Raw genomic sequence first — 13,007 nt, 5'->3', positions numbered from 1 at the left:
GAGACTGACATGTGAGCAAATAATTACACATCCACGCATTAAATGCAAACCAGAAAGTACTTGCTAAGTGAAGTGATGAACTCCACAGGAGGAGATGAGAAAAGATGAATGGGAGCCCAGTGTTCCTTTGTTTTTGTTTGTTTTTGTTTTCCAGTGTTCCTTCATTGAATGCACATCCACTGTGGGCCAGGCTTCTCACCTGATGCAGTTTCAGAAATACTCCTCTTGGGTTTTTTGAACTTGAATTTCATTGGCTCATGGAGCTCTTTAACTACCTATGTTAATGAAATGGCAAAAATGAAATGACTGGCATAACCAGGTTGGGAATCAACACAACTACTCTAGGGAACAGACAATCCGCCTCGTGGCAGGAGAAGCACCACCTGCTAGGCACGACTGTGAGCGCCCCATGGAGGTTAGGCCTCAGGACAGCTTCCAAGGGAGCCAGAGCACTGGGTATAGTCTGGGGGATCTTTCAGGGGACACCAGCTATGAAAGCTTCCACTCTACCGTGATGCATTCAGTATTTGTTTGTTTGTTTCTGTAGTACCAAACCCCACTGCAGCCGCGATTCCTCGCACACCTTTGAGTCCAAGTCCTATGAAAACTCCTCCTGCCGCAGCTGTCTCGCCTATGCAGGTAAGTGTCCGTGACCCTAGAGGCTGTGGGGGCCTCAGCCTCTGAAAGTGCGTCCTCCTAATAGTCATTTACACTTATGTTAGGGTGGCAAATGACTATCTCGTGAGGAATGTAGTTAGGGTTGTAAAATAATGTAAATATCCTTCACTGAGATAAATTATGAAAATGTCCATTGTGTTACTCTTCTGAAAGTAATAGTGATAGCTAACAAATATTGAGCACTTGCTATGTGTTCTACCCTATTCCATGTACTTTATAATGTGAACTCATTTAATCGTCACAACAGCCCTGTTGGGTATCAGGTATTATTCTTACCTCTAGTTTTCACATGTGGAAACTGAGGCCCAGAAAGGTTAAGCAACTTGCTGAGGGTCATCTAATGAAGACGTGGTAGAGCTGGGATTTGAACCAGGGCAGTGTGGCTTCAGGGACCATCTCTCTAAGTGGAATATGTAGTTGTTGTGTGTCAGCCTCCGCTACCTAACAAATCACTTCAAAGCTTGGTTGTTTAAAAGAGCAGTTGTATGATTTTTCACATTTATGTGTTGCCTAGGCTGACTTCGTGTGGGCTCATTCCTGCAGCTGCACTTAGCCACAGGGAGGGGTGGGGCCTGGGCTCAGCAAGGATGGCCAGGCCACTCTCTCCATGTGGTCTTTCCTCTCAGGTTCCTTCATGGTGCAGTGTCTCAAGCTCCAACCAAGTCATAAGGCTAGCCCAGAGTCAGAGTTGGGGGTTTCTGCAGAAGGTTCATTATGGGCCATTTTTTAGCAGTCTAGCACAAAGGGCATTGCTGATCCATTATAAACAAGTTTCTGAAGTTGCTCTTCCTGGCCACTGTGGAAATGTAGACCAGAAGCAAGGGAGATGGTTGTTGCTCTGTAGTGCTCATGAGGCCTCTCGCTGTGCCCTTGTTGGTCAGCCACTTTTGGAAAGAGGGGCTGTGGTGGAGTTTTTCCATGTAAGTGAGAGTAGCCAAAGGAAAAATGGCCATAAACCTAGTACCTAGTACCCTTTGATACAGGGTAGCCTTAGCCATACCTCTTCCCTAAAACTAGAATAGGATTTGGGAGCGTTTTATTTTTGAATGGAGACTTTTGTGCTTTGTTAACTATTGGCCATGTATTTTACAAGTGAATCTGTTGGTGTTTTGTTTTGTTTTACTTTTTAACCTTTTCCTGTGTGAAATTTAGGGTAAAAAGTGCACTCCTGCATTTGTCATGTTGCAAATTAGTGGCTCTGCATTTGCATGTGTACAGAAGATGTTAATGCTCTTAATTTACAAGGAAGGCAAGGGAATTCCAATCCTACTATAGATTTAATGCTTTTTATATGCATTGAAGTTTAATATACAGAGCATGACTTTGTAAATCTTTATAAAGATAAGAGGTGAAAAATCTCATCTCTGTAACTTGATAAAAGTTAATAATTACAAGTCACATTCAGTAGCTTTTTAGTACTTGGTTAGCACAATGCTTCTCAGATCTAATTGTGCATAAAAACTGTGTGAAGAGGTTTTAAACACATAGATTCCCAGGCCTCATCCTAGTGAACGAGAATCTCTAGGGAATATGGCCTAAGATTGGGATTGTTAGTTTTTCAAAACTCCCTGAGTGGGAATTCTACTTCTGGCTACAAGGGAGTGACAGGCTGGATTACTCTGCCACCCCAAGCAACTCGAAAGCTGGACAAATTATAGGAAGAAATTACATTCAGAAATGTACAGCAGGCAGTATGAGACGGTGGTACTTAAATTAAAGTCCTTCTGGGCCCACACTTTTCCTGTTGGGAGGTTCCAGATGGTGGTGCAGGGGGGATGAAGCCAGATGGAGCCAGGAAGGGGGAACTAGCTGGGTCTGAGGAGACACAGATCGGTGTCCAGGGAGAATGAGAGTGCTGGAATTTGCAGGGCAGAGGACCTGGGAGGAGGGAGCTACACAGAGGGAGGACCTCTGCAAAGGCATCCCTGTAAGTCTTTGCCTGAATGCCAGTCTGCACAGGCACAGGGTGAACCCCCACAAGGCTGAGTAAGAACAGTTTCCCAGGAAAGAACGTTACCAGGGAGCTGTCAGGTAAACACTTCCCATAGTTCACACAGGGCAGGGAATCATGAGTTCCCACTGGTCACTGTGGAGAAATCCTGGAATACTTGGAGCATTCCTTAGAGACCCCTGAGGGCCACACCCTAAAGTAGAACTGCATTGCAGCTCTCTAGTACGTACTATGCTAGACCTGCCCTGAAAGACCTTAAAAGTAAACCTCAAAAAAGCCAAGGAGATCCATAAGTAACTGGGGTACTCAGCCTCTGAAATACTTCTTAGTGACTCTCACCTCCCAGAAGTCACGCTCTTGTGAAATCTTGCTCCTCTTGAGTGTTGGCTGGACTTCACGACTCATTTCTGATGAATAGAGTATAGCAAAAGGGGTGGGACATCACAAGGTAAGATTATAAAAAAGATTAGCTTCTGTCTTGAGGATTCCTCTTGCTCTCTCTTAGATCCAGTCACTCCAGTGAACCATTGAAAATTGAAATACTTAGGGGCGCCTGGGTGGCTCAGTCGTTAAGCGTCTGCCTTCGGCTCAGGTCATGATCCCAGGGTCCTGGGATTGAGCCCCGTGTCGGGCTCCTTGCTGGGCGGGAAGCCTGCTTTTCCCTCTCCCACTTCCCCTGCTTGTGTTCCCTCTCTTGCTGTGTCTCTCTCTGTCAAATAAATAAATAAAATCTTAAAAAAAAAAAAAGAAAAAGAAAATTGAAATACTTAGCAATACATTTAATGAAATGCTGTTGTAAGATCTGTAGAGCAGAAAGTATAAAATATTGCTGAGAGAAATTGAAGAAGTAATAAGTGGAGAGATATATTCATGAACTGGAAGACTCAGTAGTGTTATTATCTTACAGCTCTCCCTCACATCGATCTGTAGATTCAACACAATCCCAGTGATAATCCTGCATGCTATTTTGTAGAAATTGATAATACAATTTTAAATTTATATGGAAATTCAAAGGACCCTGAATATCCATCCAAAGCATCTGGGAGATTAAAAAAAAAAAAGGAAACAAATTTGGAGGACTTATCCTACCTGATTTCAGCACTTAGAGTAATCAAGACATTGTGGTACTGACAGTTTGTTTGTTTATTTGAAATCTTCATTAAGCTGATAAACTCCCCATCCCACAGATAGCCAGAGTACCAGCAGCTGCACTTACTGACATAAGTTTAAATGTAGACATTACGTCAGTAGATTAGATAATCCAGAAATAGGTCAGCTGATTTTCAGCAGAGCTGCCAAGATAATTAAATGGGAGAGGGGTAGCCTTTCCAACACAGGATTCCGGAACAGCTAGGATCTATGTGGAAAAAAAAATAACCACAACTGTTACCTCATGGCATTTATAAAAATTAAAATTGATTGTAGACCTACATGTGAAAGCTAAAACTACAAAACTTCTAGATGAAAACATTAGAGAAAATCATCCTGACCTTTGAGAAGGCCAAGATTTCTTATTTAGGACATAAAAAGAAGGAGCCATGAAAGAAAACTGATAAATTGGACATCAAAATTTGAAACTTCTGAGAGACATTAAGAAAATGAAAGATAAGTTATAGACTCAGGAGAATATAATCACAATACATTTATCTGTCAAAACACTCATATTCCAAGAAGACATTTTCGTCTTCTTGATTGAAGACAAACCAGTAAATAGTAGACAAAAGATTTTAAAAGTCCCTTCCTTAGAGAAGATACACAAATGGCCAGTAAACACATGAAAAGATGTTCAACATCATTAGTCAACTGGGGAAGTAAAAATTAAATTCACAGTAAGCTTCCACTATGTACCCTTTAGGATGGCTAAAACTGAAAGACAGTCTCAAGTGTTGGTAAGAATGTGAAGAGACTGAACCTCACACACGTTTCTGCTTGGAAATACAAAATGAGTAGTTAAAGGTTCGCTAGATAAAAAAGGGCTGGGGGAAAAGCTGGGAAAATAAGCACGACAGAAAGGACGGTGACGGTAAACACCATGGTCTGTGTGGAAATGAATAGTTTGGTGGTATTTGAGCATTACACAGAGGTGGCAGGAGATGAAGCTGAGGAACTGAGAGGAGGTATTTGTGGGGGGTACTTGTGGCTGCACGCAGAGGGATGCATGTATCCATCCGGAGATGAGGAAGCCAGGGGCAGAGCCATTGTGGTGGTGCTGAATTAAGATGACAGGTTGTACTGGGGCTCTTGTAGTAGGAGCACGTCCGTATTTCGCCAATTGGTGTGTAATAGTTAAGAATTCTCTTTAAACAAAACAATGTCAGTATACTGCTTGAGATAGTTTGCTGTAAATGTTACCATTGGGGAAAACTGAGTAATGGGCACAGGGGATATTTCTGTATAAATTTTTTAAATAGTGTATTGATCATATTATATGCCTATAAGTATGTGTGTGTGTGTGTATGTGTTTTAGTCTTACTACAACAATATGGAAAGAATGATGGCGATTCATAACTAAATACTACTTTCTGCAATGTTGACTTTGTGAGTCCCAGCTCTAGAATTATGCTAACTATGACACTGTTTATGTTATGATTTCAGAGACATTCCATAAGTGGACCAATCTCTACATCCAAACCCCTGACAGCGCTGTCAGATAAGAGACCAAACTATGGAGAGATCCCTGTTCAAGGTAAATCTCATATGGCACAATACTTCACTTCTGCTATTAATTTTTTGATTCTTCTGACTTTTTTGGCTAACGAAATTGTGATTTTCTTTGTTTTTGACATTATTTCAGGTGATTTGGTATACATCTTTATCAGAAGCTTACCTAATAATATGTTTTCATTAGATAGGGAGGCTAGTAGCATTATGATAGGCAATGGAGAGTCCACACCATTACTAGGCATTTTGTTTTTATAGTTCTTCATGGGGTATGTAAATGTGTTACCCACATTTAATAGATACTAAAAATGAGGTTTCAGAAAGTTGGTTAACAATGAACAGTAGACCTGGGCAGCCTGACTCCAAAGCCCATTCTTTTAACCTCTGTGCTCTGTATTATTGTCCATAAGAGGAAACCGAGACTCTGAAACACAAGGTTGAGATGAGGTCCGTTCTTTTGTGCACTTATAAGGGGCTCGGCCGTTTTCATATAGCTTTTTTTTTTTTTTTTTTAAAGATTTTATTTATTTATTTGAGAGAGAGAGAATGAGAGAGAGCATGAGAGGGGGAGGGTCAGAGGGAGAAGCAGACTCCCCGCTGAGCAGGGAGCCCGATGTGGGACTTGATCCCAGGACTCCAGGATCATGACCCGAGCCGAAGGCAGTCGCTTAACCAACTGAGCCACCCAGGCGCCCCTTCACACAGCTTTTATGGTAGAGCCAGCACCAGAACCCACGTCTCCTGCCTTTCGAGGTCTGAGCTCCTTCTCTGACCCTGTACTGCCTCTTCCTGCATGGTGCTGAAGTGCGCTGGAAATTGGTCTGTGGCACTGGGGCATGGTGCTGTAAAGGTCAAGCTTCATTTGGGGTAGATGTGGATGTGCTCAGCCGGGATGCACGCCCTCAGGAGCCCCAGGCTCCTCTCAGTTGATGTAGGCCGATCGCCTCCAAGTTTTTCTCTGCGCATTCTCTCGGTTATGGCAGTTAGCCTTTATGCATGTGACTACAAGGTTTCAGCAGGTGTGGGTTAAAAAATAAGCAGACTTGTGAGAATTAGTCCCTCAAACAACCCAGAGGATGCTCTGTGGGCGCCATGGAGCACCTGTGTAGGAGGTGCCCCATTTGGCAGTGGGACTGGCCCTTTCCCTGCCAGTCGCAGGTACACCCCATATTCAGGTAAGCTGCTTGTGCGTACACTTAGGGATAATGGAGCACAAGATGGTGCTGCTGGGGGCGCCTGGGTGGCTCATTCATTAAGCGTCTGCCTTCGGCTCGGGTCATGATCCCAGAGTCCTGGGATTGAGCCCCGCATCAGGCTCCCTGCTCAGTGGGGAGCCTGCTTCTCCCTCTCATACTCCCCCTGCTTGTGTTCCCTCTCTCGCTGTGTTGCTCTATGTCAAATAAATAAAATCTTTAAAAAAAAAAAAAAAAAGATGGTGCTGCTGCTACCGTCCCTGCACAAGGGCTTGCCTTCTACCCCTACTTCTTAGCTCTGGTACATTCATCAGTTATGACTTGAGGTCTTTTCTCTCCTCAGAAGGTCTTTTTGTTAAGGGTAAAAATAGTGGAAGGTGTCAGGTCTCTCTTTACATTTTGACTGTGTTCCCACCCTTGCTTCCCAGGTGGATCCACTAAGGATTATGTATGTGTAGGGTGCCATTGAGCACTCTCTCTTCTGGGATGTTCGTTTTGATTTCCACAATGCCACACTCTTGTGTCTTCTTCCTCCCTGGCTGCTCCTCCATCCCCTGTGCTTGACCCCCTCCTGACCTGCAAGCGGCGGCATACCTCCGAGCTCAGTTCCTGGGCCTCCCTCGCTTACTTACTCTGCCACTGTATTGTTTCTCATGGCTTTAACTGCTAGTGTCAAACTGATATCTCCAGCCTGTTTCTCTCCTCTAGACTCTAGACTAATATACCCAATTGCCTACTTGACAACTCCATTTGGATGTCGAATAATCTCAGATGGAGTGCGTCCAGGACAAGATTTCCACATTTTCGAAACTTGTCTTACCTGTAATCTGTCTTTTCCATTTCAGTTAATGGTAGTTTTATCCTCCAGAAACCTCGGAGTCATCCTTAGCTCCCTTCTTTATCTTAGACCCCGTATCTGCAAACTGTTAGGTTGTTTTTTTTTTTCACGATCAAATAAATTTTTTTTTTTTTTTAAAGTAGGCTCCATGCCCAGCATAGAGCCCAACACAGGGCTTGAACTCACAACCCTGAGATCAGAACTTGCGCTGAGATCAGGAGTCGGATGCTTAAATGACTGAGCCACCCAGGCACCCCAGTCAAATCAATTTTTTAATTGAAGTATAAATGACATACAACATTATATTAGTTTCAGGCATACAACACAATGATTCACGTTTTTGTACATGTTGCAAAATGATCACCACAATAAGTCTAGTTACCATCTGTCACCAGACAAAGTAACAGAACTGTTCCGTTCTTTAGGAAACTCCCATTGTCTCTACATCCAGAGGTGGAGCATTGCTCTTCCCTCTACCACCACCTCCTTGGTCAAGCCACCATCATCTCACCTGGGTTCTGACAGAAGATTCCTAATCCCCCCTCACAATCTATTCTTAACTCTACAGCCAGCGTAATCCTGAAAAATATAAATTGGAACACTTCATTTCTATTCAGCTCCGCATTTCTCTCAGAAGAAGAGCTAGAGTTCTCTTAGTGGCCTTCAGGCCCTCCCATCGTGGCCTTGGTTTCCTCTCTGGCCTCACCATGTATCTCTTTTGGTCACTCTGACCAGCCACATGGGCTTTCTTGTGCTCCCTGGGCACTCTGCACACTCCCGACCTCGGAGCCTTGTGCTGGCGCTTCCTCTGCCAGAGCGCTCTGCCACATGTTCACACGGCTCACTTGGGCCCTCCTTCAAGGCTTTGCTCTAGGCTCCCCTTAGCTGGTGAGTGCCATATTTAAAATTACAACCTGCATGCTCTTCCACACGCCCCTTCCCAAACCTCTCTCCCCTTTAAAAAACTTAGTTTAACTAAGTACTTAACCCTTTGGACATACTGCACAGTTTACTTGTCTATAACTTTTATTGTCTACCTCCCTAGACTGTGAGGTCTGTGAATTCAGGGATTTTTGTCTGTTTGGTTCACTGAGGTATCTTAGCACCTATTGTCGTACTGGGCTCTTGATAATAAGTTGTGAGATGAGTGAATGAAGGGCACGTTACAGCGTGTAAAGGGCTTAGCACAGGTTTTAGTCCACAGTAAATGCTGTTAGATTTTATTACTATTAGCGTGTGAACTTCTTTTTTTTTTTTTTTAAGATTTTATTTATTTATTTGCGAGAGAGAGAATGAGAGAGAGCACATGAGAGTGGGGAGGGTCAGAGGGAGAAGCAGACTCCCTGCCGAGCAGGGAGCCCGATGCGGGACTTGATCCCAGGACTCCGGGATCATGACTTGAGCCGAAGGCAGTCGCTTAACCAACTGAGCCACCCAGGCGCCCTAGCGTGTGAACTTCCTAGTAGCACAAGTGGCTGAGAAGGATGGCTCTTTATTGTCTGAGTACAAGATTTTAGTTCATTGCAAGGCCACCAGGGTCTGCAGGATTTTGCTTAGCTACCGACAGGTGGTTGTGAGAAAGCATCACTACACATTATGTTTTGGGCATCTTAAAGCTGCCGGCACTGAGGGTAAAGATGGAAGCCAGGGGTTCAGGAGCACTCCCACTCAACTGCTTGTTGCATCTGCCCCCGTTCTGTCAATAAAGTCAACCTTTTGATCCAGGTACAGTTGGAACCAGGAGCCAGGATGCCAAAGCCTTTGAAAATAGGTATAACACTAGGCCTGTGACAGCCCTGTGGGAGTGACCCACCCCATCTGGAGAGCCTTGAAGTCATCCTTGGACACCAGAGAAAACTGAGTCCCCAGGCCCCACTTGGCCTCTGAGGAAAGTGGAGATACCCCATGCTCCAATGAGAAATGACTCAGGGCTTTCCAGAACTCTGGAGGCCATGCTGAAGCTGACCCTCAGAGCATTCTCCCCTTTGAACAGCTACCTTCCAGATTCTTCTTGATTGGCTCACAGCAGGGCAAGGTTTACTGGGCAAAGCCAGCACCAACAGTATTTCTCGAATTTACCTGTTGATAAGACTTACCTGAGTCATTTCGTGAAATAGGGAATCCTGGGCCTCACCTCAGGTCTACTGCCATGGACTCTATAGGAAAGGGAGCTTGGAAACTTCATTTTCACAGGCACCCCAAGTAATTCTTAGGAAAGGACAAATTGGGGAAATTGGGCAAAGAATTTTTCCTATTACCTTGGCTTTTGTGGGTACGGAGTGGGGGTGTAGAAGATCCGTGGGCCAAGGTTATTGACACAGACTAAATGTGTTAAATGTCTTTGGGGCTCTGTTGAATGAAACCTTTCCCTGCCTCTCCTCGTTTTATTATGTGGTAATGTATCAAATGATACGGCTATTGGGGGTATGGTTGGTGTGTGTTAATGGTGGTCTGCTTCTCCACTTCAGTCTGTTATAATGCCTTCATGGGGCTTAGCTGAAGCAGGGCAAATACAGGAGAGAGCAGGAAACATACTTAGGTGAATTTTTATCTGAGAATTTGTTGATAGTGTGATCTTTTATTTTAAACAGTCATTAGAGAAAGAAATAACTTATAAAACTAAAAACAACCAAGTGATTCTTGGTTATAAAAAGCCACCATGGTTATTTAAACTGTGATAAGAGAGTAGGATTTCCAGGCTCTCTCTTGAAATGCTTGTCTTGCTTGACTGTTTCTTTTATCATGGCATAAATCAAAGGTTAATCTACAATTTTCATTGAGAAAATTTCAATGATTTCATTACTGAAACTTTCAAAGGTGCTGCCTCTTGTTCTACACTTAAATTAGAGAATTTGGTGTTTTTTCCAGTTAAGTATATTATAATAGGGATGGGGTTTTTGTTCCATTTTAGCATCATGCTTACATGTCAGTTGAGGGAAGATATTTCAGAGCAGAGAAATCTTACTATAAATGGACTAATCAAATGCTCTTTTTTGGTATTGTTGGCTTAGGGTCATGATTGTGCCACCTCAGCAACTCTTAGTAAATAAGATGTGAATTAACATTTATGGCCTAATAAGCAGGAAAGGATAGATCTGCTAACTAGGTACATGGATACAGGTCGTTGAAAAGGTCTTCTCAAGGTAGGTTGCAGTTGGTAGATTCAAGCATGAATTGCAATATTTATTTAAGGTACTCTGTCTTTAAACTCTTGAGGTAAGCCTTATAGAAGAGTTGGAAAAATACTAGAGCTTTCTCTTCTTACACCTTTTCTCAGCCTCCCTTACATGAACATCCTATACAGCCATAGGGCAGTTATCAAAAATAAGAAATCAATATTGTTAACATACAATTAGCTAAACTACAGATGTTTGGATTTCACCAGTTTTTCCACTGATATCCTTTTTTAATTCCAGAATCAAATCCCAGGCCCCACTTTGCATTTAGTTGTCTTACCTCCTAAAGCCTCCACCAGTTCATCAGTCTTTCTCTGTCTTCGTGACCTTGACACTTTTGAAGAATACTGGCCAATTACTTTTTTAGAATATCTCTCAGTATGGGCTTGTGTGGTATTTTCTCCTGATTGGGTTGAGGTTATGCACTGTCGGCAAAGCAGCGCTGACAGAGGTGAGGGCCCTTCTCAGGTATCATATCAGGGGCAAATGAGGTCAGTACATATTATTACTAGCCACGTTGGCCGTGATCACTTGGTTAGGATGGTTGTCTGCTAGTAATAAATTTCTCTCACTGATTTTAGCATCCATTTGTGTAATTTTGCCTGCAGGAACTATTACTGTGGTATTCCATACCAGTGATTTTCTGTTTTCTCATTCTTTCTATATGGAATTACTCACATCATTATACTTACTGTTTTATTTTTTTTAACATATATTTGTATTAGTATAGACTCATGGGTATTTATTCTTTGGGTTGTAATTTCTTACTGTTATTTTTTTGTTGTTCCTCAAATTATTCCAACTTGGGAACCATTTGGAGCTCTTTCACAGTTGAACCTTGCTCTTTTAATGCAAACCCCTCCCCCCAAAAAAGCATTTTGTTACTTTTGGGCACCACAAAGTGATCCAGACTTGTTCTTTTTCCTGCAGCAGCTCTGGAATCAAGTTCTCCAAGGAGCCCTGGTTAGTTTTTATTAGAGACTAGTACTTAGGAAACAAGATCTGGGTGCTAGATATGCTCGTTGCTACTGAGGCGTCACTGCCTCTAATCCCTCCGTGGGTAGAGTTAGGAAAACTTTGCATGAGTACCAACCCATGCGTGCATACACACACGTAAGGGTTATTTCTGTATCTGTCTATCAAAAACCGTGAGTTTATGCTGATACCTCTTGACTTCAAGCCACCATCAAAGGGCTCATTCTAACCTTTTCCCGCTCCTTATTTGTACCTTCTTTCTCCTGACAATGAGCAATGTGGCTGTCATTGTCCATAATACCCTTATGTATTCGTTGAACCCTCCTGTACATATCCGGTAGTTTCACGGTTGCTATACCATACCCCTGTGAAAAGCAGATCCACGGAGTCCAGTGCGTACAGTTCATTTTGTGTTTAGCCTGAGAGTATCCAGTCAAAACACCATTTTTCTACTTAGCTCGGCCCCTTTTTCACCACTCTCTCAGTATGGTTATGTCATGCTTTTGTAATGCAGTTAGATTAATTTTGTCCAGTCTGCATTTCATCCCCTCTCCCCCCAATTCTGATCATTTAAAAAAAAATTTTGTATCTAGTAAAGTTCATTCTGATCTGCACATTGTAAGGTGTTTAGCAGCCTCCCTGGCTTCTACCCACTAGGTGGTAAGCACCCCCCTGCCCCAGGTATGATAGTGAAAAATACCTCAAGACGATGGCATATTGGCAAACTTACCTTCAGTTGAGAACTAGAGACATGGTTCTCACAATTTTATTTATCTAATTTTAGCAGAGATGGAAACTATAAGCAAAAATCAAATAGGAAAGCCTAGCTGATCTTGTTTGTTTGTCTACTCTTTCCATGACAGGCGCTGACATATTCATCGTAGTATTTTAAATGCCCTATCAGATAGTTCCAACATGTCTGCCATATCTGTGTCGGTTTTATTGATTACTTTGTGCCTTGACATAGTAAACTGGATGTACCATTTTTTCTTGCTTTTTATATATTTTAGACTTCTTTGTTGAAATGTGGACATCTTATATAGGGCAGTAGATTGGTTTTATGCCTTGGCATGGGCACCTCTTTCTGGTAGGTGTTTAGTGTGGGAATTTGAGTTGATCTGTTCAGGAGCTGGGCTGGGTTTGAGTTTTGTTAAGTTGCTGTGGTGTCCTTAGTGCACACTAGGCTTCCAACTGCTCTGGTGATCCCTTGTGTTTAGAGGAGGGCTGGTGTTTGGGAGGAGTTCCCTCAGTGTCTGCTCCACATTCTGCTCTCGGCTGCCCTTGCATATTGCGTCTCAGGGAGCGCCGGTCTCACACTCTTGTAACTCTTTCAGCTGAGATTGCTCATTGTTCATTTGTTGAGAACATATATATATATATTTTATAATGTCGAGCTTATCTGTAATAGCTGCTTTAAATTTGGTAATTCCAACATGGGTTATCTTTGGGTGGGTTTCCATTTCTTTTGCATATGGGTCACTTTTTTCTCTCTCTTTGTATGTCTAGTAGTTTTGAATTCTATTCTGGCTGGTGTG

The 13,007-nt window shown here is 42.8% G+C and overlaps 1 protein-coding gene across 6 annotated transcripts in view; it reads left to right on the top strand.

The window, feature by feature from the left end:
* SPECC1L (sperm antigen with calponin homology and coiled-coil domains 1 like) overlaps positions 1–13,007 on the top strand; it is a 144,018-nt gene that overhangs the window by 87,294 nt on the left and 43,717 nt on the right. For all 6 annotated transcript variants that reach the window (XR_004676332.1, XM_034989265.1, XM_034989261.1 and 3 more), the window contains 2 exons: positions 548–639; positions 5,225–5,315. Coding sequence is in view for 5 of the 6 variants with exons in the window: in XM_034989265.1 (XP_034845156.1) it covers positions 548–639; positions 5,225–5,315 (183 nt within the window). In the remaining variant the exon portion in view is untranslated. The remainder of the gene's footprint in view (positions 1–547; positions 640–5,224; positions 5,316–13,007) is intronic.

The sequence above is a fragment of the Mirounga leonina genome, unplaced genomic scaffold (genome assembly GCF_011800145.1).
Source record: "Mirounga leonina isolate KUSES-001 unplaced genomic scaffold, KU_Mleo_1.0 Mir_481, whole genome shotgun sequence".
Classification (NCBI taxonomy): Eukaryota; Metazoa; Chordata; class Mammalia; order Carnivora; family Phocidae; genus Mirounga; species Mirounga leonina.
This window is presented reverse-complemented; position numbering and strand designations above follow the sequence as displayed.